This window comes from Ascaphus truei, chromosome 4 (genome assembly GCF_040206685.1).
Source record: "Ascaphus truei isolate aAscTru1 chromosome 4, aAscTru1.hap1, whole genome shotgun sequence".
NCBI lineage: Eukaryota > Metazoa > Chordata > Amphibia > Anura > Ascaphidae > Ascaphus > Ascaphus truei.
The window spans coordinates 23,028,611-23,051,830 of record NC_134486.1 but is presented as its reverse complement, the minus strand read 5'-3'; the positions used below and the strand labels follow the sequence as shown (position 1 = coordinate 23,051,830).

Here is a 23,220-nt window from a genome sequence, read left to right as displayed (position 1 = left end):
TTCAGCAGGCCCCCCAGCCCATTTCATTTCAGCAGCCCCCCCAGCCCATTCCATGTCAGCAGCCCCCCCATGTCAGCAGCCCCCCCCCCAAGTCAGCATCCCCCCCCAAGTCAGCATCCCATGCCAGCAGCCCCCCCCCCCCAAAGTCAGCATCCCATGTCAGCAGCCACCACCCCCAAATCAGCATCCCCCCCAAGTCATTTCAGCAGCCCCCACAGCCCATTCCATTTCGGCAGCCCCCCCCCACATGAATGAACCTCCCCCCCCAATGCCTAGCTGATGATGTTGGCGTTGGCGGCGGCGGCGGCGGCAAGAGAGGTGGCGTCGGCGGCAACAGAAGCGTGGGGGAAGCGCGCTCTAGCAGCAGACCCGGAAGTTCCGTGTCACGCTACACTGCTGGAGCGCGTCCCCCTGCTGGAGCAGACTGAGGGGGAAGGGGGGTTAGGGGGATTAGGAGAGAGCGCACATTCAAACAGATTGCTGAAGCGTTCTCCGACGCTGGAGCGCGCTCTTCCTTTCCCTACCAGGGAAGGGGGGTAAAGGGGAGGGGGGATGAAGGGGGTCAGTCGCAGGCCGCACAGGGTGCCCCGGCGGGTTGCATGCGGCCCGCGGGCCATATGTTGTGCAGGCCTGGTGTACAGCAAGGAGACTGTTTCTCTCATCCCATGAACGGGCAAGGTGTTTCGGATCAAGCAGTGTCTATACATGTCTGTCCATATTTGTTGTGTATCTTATCAAATGTCCGTGTGATCTGGGATATGTGGGGGAAAATACCCAGTGTATAATGGATAGGATCCGACAACATAAGGCTGCTTTCCGTAGGGGAGAAGTGAAAAAGTATATGTGAGGCGCTCCTCTAAGAGGTATATGCTATGATAAACTAAATTAAAGTGAACAATTCAACCAATATGTGAAAGTGGTCAATGTGTATAAGTGATAACAATATAATATACAAAGTGTATAAAGTAAACGTCGCAGCTCAACCCTTTAAAGAGAAGGTCCAAGTTCTCCTGGAATGGAAAGTACGAAGTAGCTTTTGGGGAGCGCAGATGTCACCATATGTGGAGAAAAAAAATAATATTATAATATAGTGTAGTAATTCCAATAAAAACGACAACTAGGTATTCACAGAAATGGAAACTCACACTTCCCCAATTGGGTAACAGCAATAGGTAAATCAATGTGCTCTAGGTTCTTCCCATTGGAGAAGGCAACTGGTCTCAGCGTGATTTCCCTCAATATAACAGAGATGACACTTTTAGTGCAACATTGTTTGTTCAATTGATGTGTATATTTAAACAGCAAATATTACACTTACATTTACACAATGTGCATAGACACATAAGACTGTAGATGCAAGGCTCGTTTGTCTGCCGTCCGCCCCTGCTGCTGTGATGCGTCGCGTCACTTCCGGTGATCTGTCGCGTCACTTCCGGTTGGCGATCGGTCTCGGTTTGGAACGACTGTAACAGGGCAATAACGGGAGCTCGTCCAGCCTACTGCAACTTGACTCTACGTGTTGACTTCTCCTGATGAAGCTTTTTGATAAGCGAAATGCGTAGAGTCAAGTTGCAGTAGGCTGGACGAGCTCCCGCTATTTCCCTGTGCCAGTCGTTCCAACCGGAAGTGACGCTGTATCCCAAATCTCAAGTGATGATTATATCAGAACCTTATATGTCACTGTCCATCTTGCTACTGAGCCCTGATATTTGGGACTAGTTCCCTTTCACTCTGCCGATATTTACATTAGTATTGAGACTGTGTTCCTCTGTCCTCCTCTCTAACTCAGGGGTGCGCAAACTTCTCGAGCTGCGGCCCCCCTGCCGAGAGCCACAGCGGTTTGCTGGTCATGTGACGTCACGGCACGTGATTTAACGTGTGTTGCCATGGCGACGTGTCGCCGAAGAATGGGCAGAGACCAGGAAAGGGAGTTAGAGGCCTCACGCCTCCCCCGGCATTTAATTTAAATGCCGTGGGGAAGTTTGCGGGGCCTCTGTAACTGTCGCGCCCCCCCCCCCAGAAATGTACGCGCCCCCCACTTTGCGCACCACTGCTCTAACTGTTGCACAAACAGAGAGGGATTCCGTCTGTACAAGGGGAGCTTGTATTTATCTTTTAACCCCTCATCTTCCTTATTTGTGCTCTGTATTTTCATTGGCAGGATACATGTGTCACAATACGTTGTGATGAATGTTTTCTAATCTCCTTATTGTATGTACGAGCTGGGCTGACAGCTTGTGAATGAGTGGGATTCCAGCCACGTGACGTCCCCGCATACATTCACACGTGTGATCCCCAGCTCTGCTTCTCAGCACCTAGAGAGCTGTGTGTGCGGTCTCTATGGCAACGCGAAGTCCCCTCCGACTCTCCGTAGGTCTGTGATGATGTCATCATGCAAAGACTGTAACACAACCCCCTGTAGGAAGCACAGGAGGACATTATCTCTCTCATAACTGCACATCTGTGACACACACACACACGACCTGCGACCTTCAGGTGAATAACGTGTCCTGGGACTAAGGAGGGATTGTCACTGCAAGTATCCTCTCACAAGGGAAGCCCCTCCCCGGTGTGTGTGTGTGTCTGTCTGCCTGCCTGTCTCTGTCTGTATATCTGTGTGTGTGTTGTGCTGCTGCTTGCTGTATTCCTCTGTCACTGTGTGTAGCAGAGCTCACACTATGTAGCACACCTTCCCCTCAATACCCGACTAGCACCCTCTATCCACCTTTAAGACCCACCTTAAGACACACTTGCTTAAAGAAGCATATGAATAGCACTGTGGATATTCTGAACACATGATACATAAAGCTTGGCCCCCTGCAGACGCACTTACTAGAACTCGCTCCTACTGTCTCTATACGTTCCCCTACCTACCAATTAGATTGTAAGCTCCTCGGGGCAGGTAACTCCTCTTCCTTAATGTTACTTTTACGTCTGAAGCACTTATTCCCATGATCTGTTATTTATATCATTATTATGTGTATTACTGCTGTGAAGCGCTATGTACATTAATGGCGCTTTATAAATAAAGACATACATATATACACCGGCTGCTAGCTACCTCACTGCCACACACAATATTATTTGTTTCTGATTGAGGATTCTTGTAATAGAGACTGAAGTGTCCTGTGAAGCTCTGACCTGTTTGTTTTCTAGCTCTTCTGTAGTGTGAATTTTCCCTTCGGCTGATGGGAACTCTCTATTTGATTCTTATAGTTCCTTTTTATATATATATTGGCATTGTTTTGTAACATTGTATGTGGAATTTTCTGATCTAACACATTGGTATGCAAAGACACTTTTTTCCTTTTTTTCACTATTAATGACTACTTTGTATTTTTGGAAGTCCTGGGAATCCTCTTCCCTCTTGACTACTATTCCAGAACTTGAAGGCAAAGTCCATTATTTCTGTGCACCTAACCACTTCATGTGTCGTCTATACAAGGGAAGCGCAATCTTCTTTCCCTGCACCCCCCTGCTGCCTGTCCCCCTCACCTCACGCCCCCCCACTCCATACTGTTGCTCTGACGTCATGACATCACGTTGCCATGGCGACGCGTCACCAGAAGATGTCTGAACCACGGTGAGAGATAGTTATAGAGGCCTTCACTGCTTCCCTGGCATTTCATTTAAATGCCTTACAGAATGCCTCTGTAATCCCCGTGCCCCCCGCAGAGAATCTCGCGCACCCTCGGTTTGCGCACCCCCTGGTCTATACTACATACCAGTGTAGCACTGTCTGCCCCTTTCTCTTTCTACACAGGAGGAGATAGTCGTTGTATAGAAGTGTTTGGCTGCGCTTGGTGCAACAAGACAGTTTAGGGAAGTCGCACCTCTTAGCAGCAATCATGTGGGTAACCATGACAAGAGCATCTGGGTTGTCGCGCTAGAATGCTTCCGCCTTTGCCTGTGTTTCAAGCCTACATTTCGGGGAGCATTCTCGCTACCGTGCGATTTGATTGGATGATGGAGCTGAACGTTGGGTCCCCACTTCTTTCTCTACTTATACTGCTAATATGGCGGCACAGCTGTGCGATTGTCATCTCAGTTTAACTTATCACAGGGGCGCGCAAACTTATTTTGCTGCGCCCCCTGTCTTGCTCCCTCCATTCCTGCACGGCGTCACGTGGCATAATTTGCCGCTGTGTTGCAATGGTGACGCGTCCTGAAGCCGGCTGAACCTCGGTAAGTAGAGGTTGCAGAGGCCTCGCGCGGTCCCCTGGCATTTAATTTAAATGCCTCGGGGAAGAGCGTGGGACCTCTGCAACCACCCGCGACCCCCTCCCAAAAAAATCTTGCGTGCCCCCCAGTTTGTGCACCGCTGACTTATCAGACCGCATCACCCTTCATGTGCTGCACAGTTCTGTGTAAAGGATTAGTAGCCGACAAGGCTCCGCTGAGGGGGACTAGAGAGCCAAAAAGTGCCTTCACATGGAATAACTTTCCTGGAAAGGGAATGAGACTTGTATGTATAATTGTATTTATATAGCACCAACTATATATGCAGCGCTTTACAACATTACAAATAGGAGGTAACTGCATTGCAAACAATGGAAATACGTGCAACAGGCAAATTACCACATAAGGCAAAATGAGACCCTGCTTCTAAAGAGCTTCCTATTTATGTGGTGGGATGGGAGGCTTACGGGCACATAAGGAGTAAAAGGGCAGTCGGGAGGTCAAGTGCATTTCAATAATAATGATCCTGGGCACTTGGGGACGAGATGATACCAGGGCTGTATTCAGGCTCTACTGGTTTTATATTAAACATCTTCCTACATCTGATTCATGAAACTTCACTATTCGCACAACAGAGTTTAATTGTTGGGGAAAGGTCACCAGTTTGTGGGACGGTGACAGGGTATCTTTGGACTCTGTACACAGAGAGGTCTGCTGGTTATTCATTACAACACACAGGTTTTCACAACTCCTGGGCCTTATTTCCATTGCTTTCTTTCACTTGACAGTACGTTTTTATTTCATCTCCCAGGAACGATGGCTCAAGAAATCGCAGCGGTGGTCGTGGTTGGTTCTTGTATGACTGACCTTGTCAGGTTAGTACAGTTTATTCTCATCATAATGTTTTGTAACATCCCTCGAAACTCATGCATGTGTGCCTCTATCGCAAAGGTCAATACATGAAAACATATTCAACACTTTCATTATTGTCAACCTGGTTTCATACGAGCATGAGATTTTGATCCATTTTTTTTCCTCTCTCTGAACCGAGTGCATTTTGGTTCACAGTAGCCCTATATTTCTATGCGAATTGTTGACTTGGAGAACCAGGCGTGGACAAGATAAACCAGGGATGTGAGATTGGAGCAATCAGATTAGTCGGGATGCCTCACAGACCCTTATTCAGCTTCCGGTCACATTAAATGAAGTTGATGCATCCGTTACCTTGCTTCTAGGTGGGTACAGCACTGAATACAAAGACATTCCTCCATGCTCTGAGTCCCCGGGGTGGGCACAACTGTGACAGTCGGAATAGTAACATGGGTAACAATGAATGTGATTTCATTTGTCACTCAGTTTCAAAGCGATATGGCATGTTATGGCGTTTCACACTCTATTCCTGGGTATCGTCGGCTTATATATTTCAGCTGTCTTGTGACACCATTCCTTTTGTTTATAATTGGTAGATTCTACTTCTCAAGCTATTGATCCTTGTACTTCAACAATTTAATAACGTTATCACATTTTATTTGCATTATACGATAGGAACTGTCAGTAGCCCTGCCCAGTCTCTCCCCACCCACCACGTCCCTGGTTTTTAGGCTAAATTGTGCTTTGTCCTCCTTACTAGTAAGGTCCGACTCCGAGCTGCTCTCGCTGAAGGCTTTTCTTGTGGCACCGTGATTGTTTGCCTGATCTTTTGTGTCTCTTTGTATTTAGGTGGGGGTTCCCTTTGTGGTTCCCTGTATTTCTGAATTGGATGCTATGCTTTATTCCTGTTACTTTTTGTACCTTTTTTTTTTATGTTTGGTGGGGGTTTTCTGTATTTAAAAGAAAAGGAGAGGTTACAGGTGTCTGCCCCTCCAAAAATGGGTGTTCACACACAAATATATAACTAGGAGAGAAAGGCAGCACTCATTCCAGGCTCGCTGTTTAAGGTATATCCTTGCTAGGAATACAGCTTGGCCGGTACCTGACGCAGGGCACACGAGGACAGAAACGTTGTGCCGGCGTGCTTTTTCCAAGGTTACTTTGCTGAATTTGCTTTGATACCATCTCAGGCCGCTGAGCTTTATTCCGTGCAGGAATATACGTATCATCAGCCTATACGTGGGGTCCACGTTAAAATGGATAGGCAGACGGTGAAACTATGGGCTCATTTGCATGTCATTTCCCAGAATCCCTGGCTGCAGCGGAAGCACTGTATGATGGGAGATAGGGGTGAAAAGCAGGGTTACTTGCAGACCTGTCTGGGACATGTGGATATACTCACGTGATTTGTTTCTGCTGTGCACTGTACGGTGGAGGGATTTTGTCACTTTTGTACTGGAATGGGACACTTTGCCGTGACACAAACGCCGCTGGCGTACTGCCACCAGGACACGTCACCGCAGTGCAGCTTGCCGCGGGACACTTCGCCGTGACGGTCCACCGCGCACCCGACATGCCAAGCCAGATCTGTTGCTCCGACAACTGCATGTTTAAATGTGGTGCGCGGGGCCGCTACACTGCCTTGACAGGCCGCTCTGAGGGTCCATCTTTAAATGCCCTGCATGATATTTAATAATAGCATGTTCTTGTATAGCGCTACTAGTTTTACGTAGCGCTTTACAGAGATATTTTGCAGGCACAGGTCCCTGCCCCGTGGAGCTTACAATCTATGTTTTTGGTGCCTGAGGCACAGGGAGATAAAGTGACTTGCCCAAGGTCACAAGGTTCCCCTGCTTCAAACTCGGTGCCAGTCAGTGTCTTTACTCACTGAGCCACTCCTTCTCCAATTTTTAAAGATGGCTTGTCAGCGCGGCCGGTCCAGGCAGTGTAGCGGTCCCGCATGGGACATTTTAAACATGCAGTTGTCGGAGCGGATGGTCGGGCACGGCAGACCTGGCTTGTGGGATCAGGTGCGTGTCCGACATTGCAGTGAAGTGTCCTGTGACTGAAGGCCAGCGGCATTTTGGTGGCCGTGAAACATCCTACACTGCTTTTTTTTACCCACCATAACTTTATTTAATGTAAGGATATATGAACAATGATTATTATGGAATGAGTGTCTTTCTCTCTTTTTACCCCTCTATCTTTTGGCACATGGAACTACAATGGGGCAATGTCTGCTCCCACGTATTCCAAACATTTCATGGGTTGGTGGAAGAAGTTCCACGTGTTTGTCGATGTTAAACCCTTCAGGCATCATATTATATTTTATCAAAGGTTTATTGACGATTTGTTATTGATTTGGGATGGAACCATTGAGGAATTTCAACTTATGTTGAGTGTGTGAATCATAATGACATTTCATCAACCACAGTCATGCTTCACGCATAGATTTTATTTTTTGGCGACTGTCACTCTCAAAGTTAAATGGGATTTAATTATTCACAGTGACATCTATAGGAAAAAGAATGCAGGCAATGGCTTACTGAGGACGGACAGTTGCTATCCCAGGTCACTGGTGTAGGGTATCCCAAATGGACAGTTCCTCAGGATGAGGAGAAGGAGCTGTTCTGACTGGGAAACATAAAGAGTAGATCAGCTAAAGTTAGATTTAAGGGAAAAGGTTACCCCGAGTGGAATTTGAAGAAGGCCTATCGGACGTGTAGTTGGAAAACACTTCTACCTTAGAACATATTAACAGAAGGAATCATCTGCAGTGGAAAATGGAAAATTTGGGTATGGGTTCTAACAGGATTATGGAAAAGGCGCCAACACTTATTACAAACTTCAGTGTGGCATTTGGCAGCATCGGTAACATAGTGAGGACATTGGCATGCTCTGACCCTTGATTCAGATCTGGCATATATTTTGGGGCCGTCCCCAGTCTGAATCCCTAGGAGAGCAGGAAGCGTGGGAGACTTATTGTGCCCGAGTCTTTATCGACATTTTTCTTTGTCCACAAACTTTCTGACAAAACCGCTTGGGATGTTCGCATGTGGGAAAAAATGTTTATAAATGCTGTAAATTTGTTAACAAATCCCAAACAATTCCAATGTAATATCAGGACGAAAGTATCATCGAGAATTGTATTAAAGCAGCAAAACATGTGAAATCTTATGTTTAAAAAAAATAATGCCTTTTTATTATTATTATTATTATTCAACCCTTAATGCCGTTTTAAAGCATCCTTTCATTTCTACAGCAGATTTTAGCCCCCCCCCCAAGCAGTGCAAGATCTTTGCAACACTTTCCTGTTTGTGATAATTTGTTGCCAATGTTCCCAGCAGTTTGAGCTGTAAACTGTAACAATAGATAATGTTACCTTAGTAATGTAAGAATACATTGTAGCTGCTGAGTTACACTGACTGAAGGATTGATTGAAACTGAAAGGCGGCCATTATGTTAGGCACACAATCAGCATTTTGCCAGATTTATAACAGGAGCTCCAAACAATTGCCAGTTTAGGCAAGAGTGTAAAATGATACATTGTCACGCGTTTTACATATACAAATAAGAAGAAAAAAGGGGGAATGTAGTATTGCTGTTTTAATTGTGACACCAAATCTGGGACACATGGTCAGACCTTTTAAAAGATCGCATCAGGGAACATACTAATCATATTGAGGCAGGATAAGAATTCCCCAGTATTAAAACATTTCACTGAACATCACAGAGCTGATCTGTTGTTCTTTTACTTTCATGGGATAGAAAAGTTAGGACCAATATCGGAGGAGGGGTGTGACAGAGCGGCCTTGTAGGTATGGTCTGAAAGAAGCTCATCCACCACTTTCTTGCAATGAAGGTCCTTTATTTCCCTTACCAGGGAAAACCGGTTGCCGTATTCTCTTAACAGAAATAGAATAGAGCATTCAAAGTAAGTAGCATACTGTAGGTCTGCAAAGTAACACAACAGTCCTTCATTTCAGGTACAGAAAAGGGAGTTCAGGCTCTCCCCAGGCAGGTGCTCTGCAGTCTGTTTCATTTCAGGTTGAAAGCAAAAACTGAGCGATGGTGTAGGACAGGCCTGCCCAACTCGTAAAGTGAGAAGGGCCGAACTGCTCCAAGGAAAAAAAATTTGGGCCGCACGGGTTAAATCATCACCATCATCATCATCATCATCATCATCATCATCATCATCATCATCATCATCATCATCATCATCATCATCATCATCTCTCCTCCAGCACCTCTCCATCATCATCCTCCTCATCTATCTCTCATACCCCCATCTCTCCCCCTCACCCACACAATACCACCCTCCACATCAAAAACACAATACCCCCTCCACATCCCCCCAGCCCATTCCATGTCAGCAGCCCCCCCCCAAGTCAGCAACCCATGTCAGCATCCTCCCCATGTCTCTCTTCCCTCAATATAACACTCTCTCCCCCTCCCCTAAATCACACCCTCTCCCCCTCCTCTCAATGACACTCTCCCCCTCCCCTCAATATGACACACTCTCCCCCTCCCCTAAATCACACCCTCTCCCCCTCCTCTCAATATGACTCTCTCCCCCTCCCCTCAATATGACACTCTCTCCCCCTCCCCTCCATATGACACACTCTCCCCCTCCCCTAAATCACACCCTCTCCCCCTCCCCTCCATATGACACTCTCTCCCCCTCCCCTCAATATGACACTCTCCCCCTCCCCTCAATATGACACACTCTCCCCCTCCCCTAAATCACACCCTCTCCCCCTCCTCTCAATATGACTCTCTCCCCCTCCCCTCAATATGACACTCTTCCCCTCCCCTCAATATGGCACTCTCTCCCCATCCCCTCAATATGACACTCTCTCTCCCTCCCCTCAATATGACACTCTCTCTCTCCCTCCCCTCAATATGACACTCTCCCTCCCCTCAATATGACACACTCCCCCTCCCCCCTCAATATGACACACTCTCCCCCTCCCCCCTCAATATGACACACTCTCCCACCCCCCTCAATATGACACTCTCCCCCTCCCCTCAATATGACACACTCCCCCTCCCCCCTCAATATGACACACTCCCCCTCCCCCCTCAATATGAGACACTCTCCCCTCCCCTCAATATGACACTCTCCCCCTCCCCTCAATATGACACACTCTCCCCCTCCCCTCAATATAACACACTCTCCCCCTCCCCTCAATATGACACTCTCTCTCCTCAATATGACACTCTCTCTCTCCCTCTCTTCAATATGACACTCTCCCCCTCCCCTAAATGACACTCTCTCCCCTCCTCTCAATATGACACTCTTTCCCCCTCTCCTCAATATGACACTCTCTCCCCCCCTGCAACTCACATCATACACCCCCTGCACCTCACATCACTTCCCCCCCCCTGCACCTCACATGTCAGCAGCCCCCCCTCACATGCCAGCAGCCCCCCCTCACATGCCAGCAGCCCACCCCCCCCTCACATGTCAGCAGCCCACCCCCCCCTCACATGTCAGCAGCCCACCCCCCCCTCACATGTCAGCAGCCCACCCCCCTCACATGTCAGCAGCCCACCCCCCTCACATGTCAGCAGCCCACCCCGCCCCCTCACATGTCAGCAGCCCACCCCCCCTCACATGTCAGCAGCCCACCCCCCCTCACATGTCAGCAGCCCACTCCCCCTCACATGTCAGCACCCCCCCCCTCACATGTCAGCAGCCCACCCCCCACCTCTGCACCAGCCCACCCCCCACCTCTGCACCAGCCCGTTTTTCACACCCACCCCCCACCAGCCCGTTTTTCTCACACACACACCCACACCCACACCCACACCCACACACCACACACCACACACCACACACACACCACCTCTTTTAGATCAGCACATCCTCTCCCCGGCACTAAGCCCCGCCCCCAGCATGCTCTGACCTCCCCGGCATCCTGCATCCTCCTCATGCTGCTTCTGCCCCCGCGCACTGCAAAACCCGGGGGCGGGGAGGGGGGGGGCGGTGGAGGAGGGGAGGGGGATGAATCGCCGCCATTTTTTTAAACTTTTTAAAAAAAATTTTTTTTTTTTTTTAAATTTATTTAATTAATTAACTGGCTGCCGGCCGGCCGGCCGCGGGCCGTATGTTGTGCAGCCCTGGTGTAGGAAGTCTGTTGCCTGTCTACAGAAGCCGTCTGAGCCAAGACAAATGCAGTTTACAGAGGCCTTCGCCGCTTCCCCGGCATTTCATTTAAGTGCCTTCGAGACACGCGCGGGGCCTCTGTCTGCGGGCAGCGTGGGGTTTACAATCTTGCGCCCCCCATTTTGGGCACCCCTGGAATAAAGAATGGGATGTTTCTCACTATATTGTTGAGGTTCGTTATTGAACTCTTGGGTCTTAATAACAATATTAATACTTTAAATTACAATTGATACGTTATAAGGGAATGTAAAACAGACAAAGCTCAGTTTTAGCACATCCAGTGAAACTCATACACGGTACAGTGCCTAAATATATATGTATAAATATCTATTAAGTAAAATGGTCTTTTAGTTTGACATTTTTGGCCAAAATTGTTGTAAGCCCCTGAGCCAACTTCATGGCAGACCACAATTCAGGGGTCCCTAACGCTAATATAAATTCTTAATAACCTGTATAATAACAGGAACAGCTTTGTTTTGACAGTTTTACTATAAATCATTCTTCCTGTTATTATACAGGTTATTAAGAATTTATATTAGCGTTAGGGACCCCTGATATGTGGTCTGCCTTGGCGTTGGCTCAGGGGCTTACAACAATTTTGGCCAAAAATGTCAAACTAAAAGACCATTTTACTTAATAGTTTTTTTTACATATATATTTAGGCACTGTACCGTGTATGAGTTTCACTGGATGTGCTAAAACTGAGCTTTGTCTGTGTTTTATGTTCTGTCTCTGGTTTTAAATATATATTGCCATGCTCAGTAGCACTCCTCTGTGACACTCATATGCTTATATATATGTTGTGGTTAATTTGGGGGTTCAATAGGAGCTTATTAGGTGTCCAGTATATTTTAAGTTATAAGGGAACAATATTTAAAAAGTAAATGCAGAAATATAACAATAATCCATGGAATTTAGCAAATGGTTTTTAATGCAATATCTCTTGATATGCATTGTATGGATGCATACGTTTGTCATGGTATTTAGTTTACATCCATTCCTTGCGCTTAACACTGAGGGTGGAGTCATCTTATTTGTGGGAGGGGTGGTTCACTATAAAAGTTTGTATGATCTTGCTTACCATTTGTCTCTTGAAGGAGCGTCCGCTAAGGGTATGAAACGCATTGGCGACTGGTATTTTTCATGCTGTCTGCCTGAGTATCTGCAATAATAAAGCTGATGTTTTAAAGAAACTCCCAAGTGTGTGGGTACGAGAAATTGTTCTCAGAGGTACAGGCCCTATTATTTTTTTCCCCTCCCCCCACCCCCTCAAAGTGTCTTTTTCTTAAAAGGGTTAGGTTGTGGTCATGATTACATTGAATTTGTTTCCCAATTCAATTATCACAAATCACTTGCAATGCACCATTATGAACAGTACTCTAGTTACAGTTCAATACATACTAGTCAACATAACATGTGCTTTACCATTTTGTATTGGTACTTCTCATAATTACATCTGTTTCGCGCTTCCAGCTGAAGTCACACACCGTCTGTGCACTCCATCTTCTCTCCGTTCCTGCAGTCCTCTTCCACATCACGAGTCTCTTCATTTGTCTTCCTGCTGTCTCATTTGCTGCTTGATGCTGACATTGGGGATCTAGTGATAACGGTACCACAGGCAGCCTTATTCTCACCCTAGTATGTATGACGAATGCATAGTATGTGTCGGCACCACTGCAAGCCAGTGTCAAAGTCAGTAGACGCATCAACCAGGCGGGAAAGAGCCAGAATCCTGACCCAAGTCGTCATTTATTCCCCAACCACAAACGAAACCTGCCTGTACCTATACATCCTTTCCTATACTCCTGATAAAGATTCCCCCCACAGGTAGTAATCGTCCAAAAATCAATCTTAAATTATTGGCGAGCATGATGTAATGTTTTGGAGACACTGATTTATACTCGGTTAGTGCGGTTAGTGGAACTTAACCCGCATAACAACAAGGTGATGCTGTTATCTGATTCTTGGAAATCCAGTAGGGGTGAGCCAGTCTTTGTCCTTTTCTGTTTCAGAAATACCACCTATTACCACATAAGAGGAATGTCCTCCTAATCCTATTCACTAATAAAAATGTATATGTGTGTGTGTATGTAATATATATTTGTGTGTGTGTGTGTGTGTATATATATATATATATATATATATATATATATATATATAGCAACTGTAAATATTACTGTATGTTCATTTGCATGTCTTAGACAGGTCTGCAACCCTGTCTGACATGCAAATGAACATACAGTAATATTTACAGTTGCTTTATGCTTTACTGTGGAGGGTTTTTGTCACTTTTTTTACCCACCATAACCTTAATAATAGTGGTGATTTTATATATATATATATATATATATATATATATATATATATATATATATTTGTGTGTGTGTGTATATTATAAGTAAGGTGCGCAAAACTAATTTTCAACAGTTGTTCAATGGTGTCAAATGAATGCTGCCACAATGTAATGAATGTACACAACACCAGAAATGTGTGTGTGTGTATTTATATATATATATAAAAAACGAAATTCAAAAGGCGCAAATCAGAGACAACAGGTGAATGAATACAAAACACCTGTGGGATAAAACGTAGGATATCCTTATGAGTTCCTGGACGAGATGTGACCTATAAATGAGAAAGATGCCAATATAGTGAAGTACGTTTTATGATTCAAATAAAGCGCAAGAAAAGTGGCTACTTACAGTGTAGATGAAATTTGCAGGCATGTAAGGATAAAATCCTTTCTATTGGCTGCATCAGAGAGGCTGATGATGTCAGGAACCTCACTCATGATACACGCTGTGTACACAGACGCTGGGGTTGCCTTCGTTGCACTATTCAACCTGATCTCGCGATCTTTGGTCCGTGACGTCACAACCCAGAAGTGCCACCGCTCGCTCCGTCGGCTTCATCAACTGGCTTAGTTGAAAGTGTAATGTGCAGTCCCAATAGCCTTAAATAGGGCTTTGCAGCAAACAGGCAGGCTAATAAAACAATAACATGATAATATCCTGGTGGCCTTGGCTGCTAATTAATGCCAGACATTGGCAGCCTGCTATCTACAAGCACTCCTAAATCCTGCATCGCAATGCAGATGCTAGTACCAAGTATAGACTATGGGGGCATTGTATATGGCACAGCACCCCAAACTCACCTTAGCAAACTAGACACCATCTACAATTCAATATGCTGTTTTGTCCTCCAATGTAACTACAACACACACTGCGAAATGCTCAAAGAACTAGAGTCTAGAGTCTAGACGAATAGTTCATCTTTCCTGTGTTACCTTCAAATATTTCGTGGGCAATCTATCCACCTATCTGAACAAGCTCCTCACCCCTACAACACACATCACTTATCAGCTGAGATCTTAGTCAAAGGGACTTTTCATGGTCCCAAGGTTAAACAAAGTATCCGTCCACTCTTCCTTCTGTAACCCCGGTCTCTTTTCAGCCCCAGAGACCCCCCATGTAGCGCTCCGAGGCTCTGCGGCACACCCGGCTAGCGGGGGCCGCCATGACAGGTTGCGCGAGCGTGCGCGTTGGTCGCGCAGGCGCAGTAAGGGTAGCGCACGCGGTCCCAATGCTAAAGAGGTCCTGAGTGGACTACAATTCCCAGCAGCCTCTGGGGATTGCCCTTTCACCCACATCACATGCAGCCAGCCAGCAAATAGGGTTTTGCAGCTTCTCCTGTGGAGGAAGGCTACAATGTTGCGGGGACCACGTTTGGCAGTTGAAGCTGGGAGCAGGAAGGGGGAGGCAGGGTGTAGGGAGCAAGTGGCTCCTACACCAGGTAAGGTAGTTCCCCAGATCCCAGGCAGGCCCCAATCCCCACCTGGGTAGTGGGTAGGTACTGAGGGAGGGCCCCTAGGTTAGGGACCCTGCCCTTAGGTGTGAGTGTGCAGTCTTGTCAGTGTCACGGCTGGTAGTGCTGTGAGCGCTGACAAGTAGGCACAGCGTGTGTGTGCAGTGTAGCTGCAGGTATCCGTGTGAGTGCAGTGGGTGGCTGCAGGTACCGAATGAGTGCAGTGGGTGCTGCAGGTTCCGTGTGAGTGCAGTGGGTGGCTGCAGGCACCGAGTGAGTGCAGTGGGTTGCTGCAGGTTCAGTGTGAATGCAGTGCGTTTGCTGCAGAGGTTAGGGAGAGGGGACCCGGGTGGTGAAGAGAGAGGTAGTGTGGGTGCAGGAGGTCAGTGACCCACCTGCATAGGACAGGCTACCCCGTAGGCCCCTAGGAGTGTTCCCTGAAGACACCAAAGGTTGCTGTGCTGCAGGGACAGCCTATAGTGAGAGCGAGCATCACCCCTTACTGTGTGGACAGTTAGGGACAAAGGACAAGCGTGCGGAGCGGCTGCTGGCGAGTCGTCGGGGACCAGACGGCTGGACATTGACACCCAGGGGGCAGACCGCTGATTCATCTGACCCTTTGGAAGAGGTACCGGTCACCGCCGTGACCGGCAGGTACTATATCATCAAGTGCACCAACACCGGTCATCAGGCGCTGATCCTGCCTTGTGGGGCACGAGGTGAGGGGACGGACACATTACTCCTGATGAGAGTGGCTGGGCCACTAAGGTTACCTGTTGCATTATAGAGTGATAAGGTTACTCTGCATTATCGTTAATACAGTAAAGTTGGTTGAATTACATGTGTGTGTATGTATTTCTTGCCATGGGGAATCTCACATCACGGGGATCCTGGGTAAGTGGAGGCGCTGCGCAAAGTAAGTGTATGAGTGTTACCCCAGGCTCCCAGCTAGCGGAGGCTCATATCTCCTGGAGCCGCAGGTGTTATACAGTGACCAGTAGTTCCTTTGAGAGGGTTCAGAAAAAGGGCTACACTTCTGTTACCGTGCATCTCACAACGGGAACAATCTACCTGAGACTCTCAAAACCACCACCAGTCTTAAGTTCTTTCAAAACTAAAGCTGTCTCACATTTTAATGTTGTCTGTAACTCTTACGCCTATAACTAAGTTTATCTTTAACTGTTAATGCAATGTCTTCATATTTAATGTTGAACCCTGTTCACCTAATGTAATGCTTGATCGAGGAGGAGGTGTTGGCAAATAATACACTGGAAATACGATGGGAGAGGAAGGAGGAAATCCAGGATAGAGCTCTGTTACGGGTACCAAGAGTATGGAGAATGTGAAGAAGAGGGTGGTCCACAATATCAAAGGCTGCAGAGAGGTCAAATAATATGAATAAAGTGTAAAGACCTTTGTTTTTTTTTTCAGCATGGAGGTCATTTAGTTATTTTAGTGAGGGCTGTTTCAGTGGAGTGAGCAGTGCAGAAGCCAGATTGTAGAGGATCTAGGAGAGAGTAGATGGTGAGAAAATGGAGTAAGCAGGAGAACACAAGGTGTTCAAGGATTTTAGAGGTGAAAGGCAGGAGTAAGACGGGGTAATTAATTAGAGAGACCGGTAGGGTCAAGCTTGTTGTTTTTGAGTAATGGTATGACTTGCATGCTTGAAGGAGTGAAATACCCTCTTTTTGTGAGATCTCCAACTTTAAGTCACAGTTTCTATACATATCCCTTCCGACTAAATTCTTGACCTCGTTAAAGGCAGGTTTCCCCTTTAGCTGGAATAATTCAGCTGTGAAATACCTGGGAGTGTTTATTACCCGCAGACATGCTGACATTTTCCAGCACAATTACCCTAGGTTGATTAGTGGTGTCAGAAGAGACTTGAATGAAATGGGAGACGAATGAAATGGGAGAGACTATGCATCTCCTGGATAGGTCGTATCAACGCAGTTAAAATGAATGTATCACCTAGGTTCCTGTTTATTATACAAACGGACCCGATTAAACTAGCCAAACACTTTTTATAATAATGATACATGGGATGAGTAAAAGCTCGCATGGGTGAAAACCTCCCCACTGCACAAAAAAAACAAAAGGGTGCTGGGAGTTCCAGACTTCTATAGTTACTACATAGCAAATAAATTAACTTGTATCCTGGATTGGCACACAACGACAGATATAAATCCTGGGTACAAATAGAAAAAGAACTGGGCATAGAAAAACAGACTCATTTAGATTGTGTGCTGAATTGATGGAACGCTGTGCCGATTCCCTCACGCAGTACCCCTCGTAGACCCGTAGGGGTGCAGATAAGACTCAAGTTAAGGCCCAGAACTGGTAACAACTAGAATTTTCCATGAGGCCAGTGGCCATCGTAGTTTAGGTATAAAACCTCACCGGTCTGCTAGTTCTTTGCTTGTCAACGTTTTGTTTACAGAGCAGCAGTCTGGTTGTCTGTTCCCTACCATTGTGTCTTTCTTTCCCTGTTCTCTTTATCTGGCGTCGAGTTCTGCAGATCTACAGGTACCTTCTTGTTTTTGTCTTGTTATTGCTCCCTGCCTTTTGTTTTGTTCCCCTAGCCACCATACCTTTTTGGTGTAGCTCTGCACATTTTGCAGACTCCATTTTGTTTTCCCAATCATTACTTTAGTCTAATATTAAACCTCATCAGTTTTTACATGGTTCGGTCTTTTTTGTGGGTTTCCATGTTACCTCCGAGGGTTCCATCCATTCTGATCAACACACAGACGTAGTGACCTTAGCACCCACTTTGGGACGGAATTGGACATTTTGTCAAGGTCGTTTCTCCGTGACCAAATGAATACCAGCGCTTTGCTCCAACTCACGCCGCTGGAATTCCCACCACTGGCCGCTTCTTAGGTAAGTTTAATTACTCTTTAGGGTAGGGCGTTAATTTTAAGGGTTTTAGTGATTACGGTAGAGGGTTTTAGGGAAAGGCGCTGAGCGGCAAAGTGGCCGGCGGCGGCTTCCGGTAGCGGGGTGAGTCATGGCGAAACGGCCGTGACCAAATATCCTAGACCGCTTTGGGAGGGGTTAGGAGAAATATGGGACCAAGTGGGAGTCGTCGTACAACATTCTCCTCCCCACGTACTGCTGGATAAACTGGACACATCTGAGACTATCTGGGTTACAGAAAAGATTACCTCGGCACACTCGCATGATATGTAAACACATCCACTCGTGGTGTGCTTCCGGTTCCCTGTGCAAGTCCATGGTAGTCGCCCTGTTCTGCGACCACCCAGTAAGCATTAAAATAGGAAAAGGATTGCATACAAGGGAGTAACCATTTTAGTGGCATCGCACTGCAATTGTTTATTCAGTCCTCTGTGCAGAGACAAAAAACAGCCACAAAATGTTGGGGGGCGGGGGGGAGGGGAAGAAACCCATCCTTTTTCAGGTGGAAATAAATATCTGGGAACCATGGCACCAGTTCAAGAGACTATTGGCATCAAGAGGGCTGTTCAAAGTTCAAGGTGGCTCAGTTACTGAGGTCACGTGGCCGGAATGGGGTGAAGATGGAAAATGCCGCTCCAACGATAGAAAGGTGAACTTTACAGTACACGGTCACATCGGTTTTATATTTTACAATACCATTTTTACAATAGATCTGCGCCCCTAATATGTGAAACAGTGGGGATTCCGGGTGTGATGATGGAGTGTACTTGTTTAGTCTAAGTTTCTAAGACATCAATGATTTTTCCAAGCAAGAGGTCGGTTTGGCATTGTTTCAAACTCATTAAAAAAAAATGTCACCTCTTGTAGCATGGAGTCCTCCTGCAGACTTCATCAGTGTCTCCATCCAAACCTCTTAAGGACTAAACAAATCCTTTCTATGCTTCTGGTTCAGATTTTAGAGCTTACTTCAGTTTTTTTCTGATCTTGCATACCGATTTTTTTATTTTTGGCAAGGGGACCAGTAATATCAGGCTTATGACTTCATTGTCTATTGCCATGGTGATGACGATCATACACTCGAGTAACTTCACAGCTCATGCCTGCAGAACACTTACCTAAACATTGTACTGTGGCCTGCTACCAAAAACATGGTTGTTAACCTTTAACATATTACCAGGCTGTTATTAAAATAGATGCATATTTGCAGTGTAAGTGCTGAAAACCCTGAACCTTCTCCACTCTGTGCGTGAAGAGACCGGATTAAGCACTCTTCATGAGTGTCTCTCCTCTCGCTTGGATAGAAGACCATGTCCTCTCGGCTGTTGCTGTTCTATGTCCCAGGTGGCAGATTTTAGTTTGAATGGAAAAGCATTTGATTTATTTTTGCCTTTTTTTATAAATGTTTTATTATTATTTAACAAACCTATTAATATATGTGTAATGTTTAATTGATTTATTTCAATAGCACTTTGAAATTTCATCCTTAACTCTTCTTTTATGAACACTCACTCACAGTGTTATTGATGGAACTGAATATCAGATTCATACCGGTTACTACTTGGATATCGAACAGCAAGCCTAAGTACTCTATGCTAATGTATATACTAAATAAAAATCCTACTTGTGAGCACATTCACATGTCTCAGACAGGACTGCAACCCTAATTTTCACCATTATCTCTTAGCATACAAAGCTTCCACTGCAGACAGGGATTCTGGGTAATGACATGCAGATGAGCACACATCTAACCCATTTTAACATGGACCCCTATAAGCTTATGTCTGCCGCATTACACAGCTTTTCAGCACAGCCTGGGTTAAAGTGCAGAGCCAGCAACCCTTCTCACAGACAGCTGTTTCAACCTTTTGGGTCTCTGCAGTGTGAGGCTGATTATACTGACTTTGCAATGTGAAGCTGGGATAGGTTTCACCACACATTATATACATTATGGTGGATTAAAGGTGACGACAACCCTCCGCCGTTCAGTGTACAGCAAATAACAATATCCCTTGTGAGCACATTCATGTCCCAGACAGGTCTGAGGTCTTATATTTGAAATTTGGGTGAGTGCGCGCTCGCGAATGTAAAAGAAGGTAATTGCCTTGGCATAGACTGCAGTAAGATAATGGGAATGAGCAGCTCTCACAGGACTTATAAATAGATGAACGTTTTACTGAACATCCAGCCCCACGTTTCGGTCCTGCGCAGAGGAGCTTGCTGATCTTTTCCTGCAGATATACATTTATACTGTAATAAACACACACATGTGATAATACATTAAATGAATAGAGCAACTTCTATATCACTCTTTAGTAATCCAAGTTTAATGGGATGGCCGTCAGGCCCACTTGTAAATAATTTCTTATAGAGCTTTAAATGCCACAATAAATTTGTACCGAGATAAACATCTCTAAGTTATTATGAATAAATAACGTGTTGTCTGTTTCTTGGAATCATGTATTTGAGAAGTTGTTAGCGACTTGAAGTTGGGTATATACGTAACCTTTTTGGGCCAGAGAATGCTGCACCGAATGGTTTTGCAACTCTGGCTCTAAAGGGGTAGCCGTAGCGTAAGTATAAGCGCAGCCAAATGAATTTGTCTCTCCATGCGGCCGCCGCGTGACGTCAGCGTCACGTGAAGCGGTTCAGCCAATAATGGTGAACCTCTCGCATGACGTCACGGGTCACGCCTCTGCCACCCCCCCCCCCCCCCACCCCCTGTCGCATCCCGCCTGTCCCCTGCATAGAGTGCAGGATTCGTGCACACGCGCCGTGCAAATGACGTCATGCGGTCGCTGCAGTGCACACTATAAGCGCGGCCTAACAGTTCAATCAAAATGCTGTTCCCCGAATCATCTGCTCTTTTAATGGGCGTTTCTCCTTTTAGATCTGAACTCTCTGCTGGCTTCCTATGAATTTCCATATTAACTACAAAGTTTCCTCCTTTCTTTTAAAGCTCTAAACTCGACCAAAAAAAAAATAAAAAATGGCGCCAAATCTCTTGGGATATAAATTTTTGGGAAACGCTACATCAATGGTGTGCTGCTCCTCTGGATAGGTGATACATTGAAGAGTTCAGTTCGTTAATAATAAAAATAACTTATTTCATATAGCGCTTTTCTACCAATGGCACTCAGAGAGCTTCATAATGAAAATATAGTGCTCGGTGCCTGAGACACAGGGGAGATGGGGAGACTTGCCCAAGGTCACAAGCAGATTCCCTGCATCAAATTCAATGTTGTTGTTATCAGTCAGTGCACTGGGCTGCTCCATCAGCCCATTAAATATATTAACTGTTAACTGCAGCATTTTCTAGGAACGAGCAGACACCAGATCCCCAGTCTATGGAAGGCCATGTTCAGGCAAAGAGAGAGCTGCATGTTCTGCTCCAGGAAAGAGCTGCTAAGCCGTAGATTTAGGTCTTATCGGTTTATCAGGTTTGGAAACGAAGCAGCAAAAATGTTGAGCAACCTTGTGTCCAATATCCGCACTAATTGCTTTATTTAAAGTCTGAGGGACCACATCGGGATCAGTCATTCATCTCCTAGTAACATAGCGGAAATTCTACTGTAAACTACACGAGACACGTACCATTGATTCCGATTAAAAGCAACAAATTCTGGAGAGAGTTAGACCTCCCGAGAATCTCGGAGGCAGCAAAGGCTCAATGTAACTGCCCTATAGCTTTGGAGGAAGTCGTTGTAGCAATTAAGCAACTTCAGACACTCAAGGCATCCGGGACCATATGCTCAGTAGCAAAAGTGTGGGCTGCTCAACAGGCGTAGGAGAGAAAGAGAGAGAAAGGGCCGGTTTGATTTTTCATTCTATTTGCTACATAGCTCATGTTCTCTGCTGGCTTCTGGACTTTTGCTACTGAGCATATTCTCTGGCACATTGATTGTTTGCTACATTTTTGGGGGGTTACACGGCTAGTTGGGGATGCAGGGAAGTACCTTGTGGTCCATTTGGACCTGAGGGAACGGGCCCGAGGAAGGGGTCTTCTCCCTGAAACGTTGCCCCCCTACAACCCTCCCCCCCCGTTTTTCCCTTCTCCCCTCTTTTTTTCATTTTGTACACCCTCTGTCCCTGTTTTCCCCACACTATTTGTTAGGGTCATCTGACACATTACCCGCTTGTGTGACATTTCTCCAAGTTTATTATTGTCGTGTACTTGCATTTTAATGATCATTTTGGCATTTACCCTGGTTTACAGTTTTGCTTAAAAGTCAGAGAGTGCTGGAAAATTAGTTGTGTTATGTTATTGTTCTAGGGGGAGCCTGTGTCCTCCTTGTTCCTGTTGCACCCTGCACTTTGCTATTTACTATTGCTTTGAAGTGCTGTCTATCACTTTTTTGTTCTATTTTAATTTAGTAGACTCTCAAGGTCCTCTAAGCATCTCTGTTAATCAACGGATACCTCCTGCATCGTGATTTCATTATCTCTTCTTTCCTTCCTTATAAATCATATATACGGGCAAAAAAATATGTCTTTGACCCACTCAAATTCATGAATGTTTAACTGGTGGAAAGGTAATGATTAATCATGTTCATTCAATACTATTGTCCAATGTATAATCTGTAAATCGGACTTGCTCATTATCGTCTGCAGGCTCTGTTCCTAATATCTGTATCTCCCCCGTTATCCCCATTGTGATGTCTCGGAGAGATCTTCTTTCTCATCCCACGCCTCCATGTTCTTCCTCTCTTGTCGGAACGGCCTTGATCTCTGGTTAAAAAATTGGGTTCTTGGGAGGATAGACTTTGAAGAAAAGCATCTGTTCTATGAGAATTAGATTGGTCACTCATTTCACTTTGAAAAGTATCAAAATCAGTTCTATGGTCCAATCATTTGTACCATGATGGCACAAGAGATTTGACTTCATATACATGGTGCCTGTAATCATTTGTCTCTTGTAAAAAAACCAAAACAAACAAAAACAACAATGTTTACGAGTAATGAGGATCTGTTGGAATTTCTCCATATTATGTGTAAGATTTGATTTCATACATTGTAAATTAAGTTAACTTTCACATTACTTTGTGTCCTCGGATAATTTCAAAATATCCCCTTAAAGGTTTTTAGGTATTTTCCATAATCTACCAATATGGACATTAATTCCATTGAGCACTTGCTCAGAATATTATGCCAACTGAAAATGTAATCAGTTCTATCATGGGAAGGGTGTAGCTCAACCCTAAGACTCGTTGTTAACATCTCTTTCGTTATATAATTATCAAGACTGGAAAGTAATTGTTCCTTTTTATTTGTAATCGTGCGTT

General features: G+C 45.6%; 1 protein-coding gene across 3 annotated transcripts in view; it reads left to right on the top strand.

Moving 5' to 3' along the window:
- Window positions 1-2,368: 2,368 nt before the first annotated feature.
- Window positions 2,369-23,220, top strand: part of RBKS (ribokinase) — a 99,137-nt gene continuing 78,285 nt past the window's right edge. For 2 of the 3 annotated variants that reach the window (XM_075595405.1, XM_075595403.1), the window contains exons 1-2: window positions 2,369-2,496; window positions 4,991-5,054. In XM_075595405.1, coding sequence (XP_075451520.1) covers window positions 4,996-5,054 — 59 coding nt within the window. In that variant the 5' untranslated portion in view covers window positions 2,369-2,496; window positions 4,991-4,995. Of the gene's footprint in view, window positions 2,497-3,763; window positions 3,851-4,990; window positions 5,055-23,220 lie in introns of all 3 variants that reach the window. The other variant, XM_075595404.1, reaches the window with a different exon arrangement.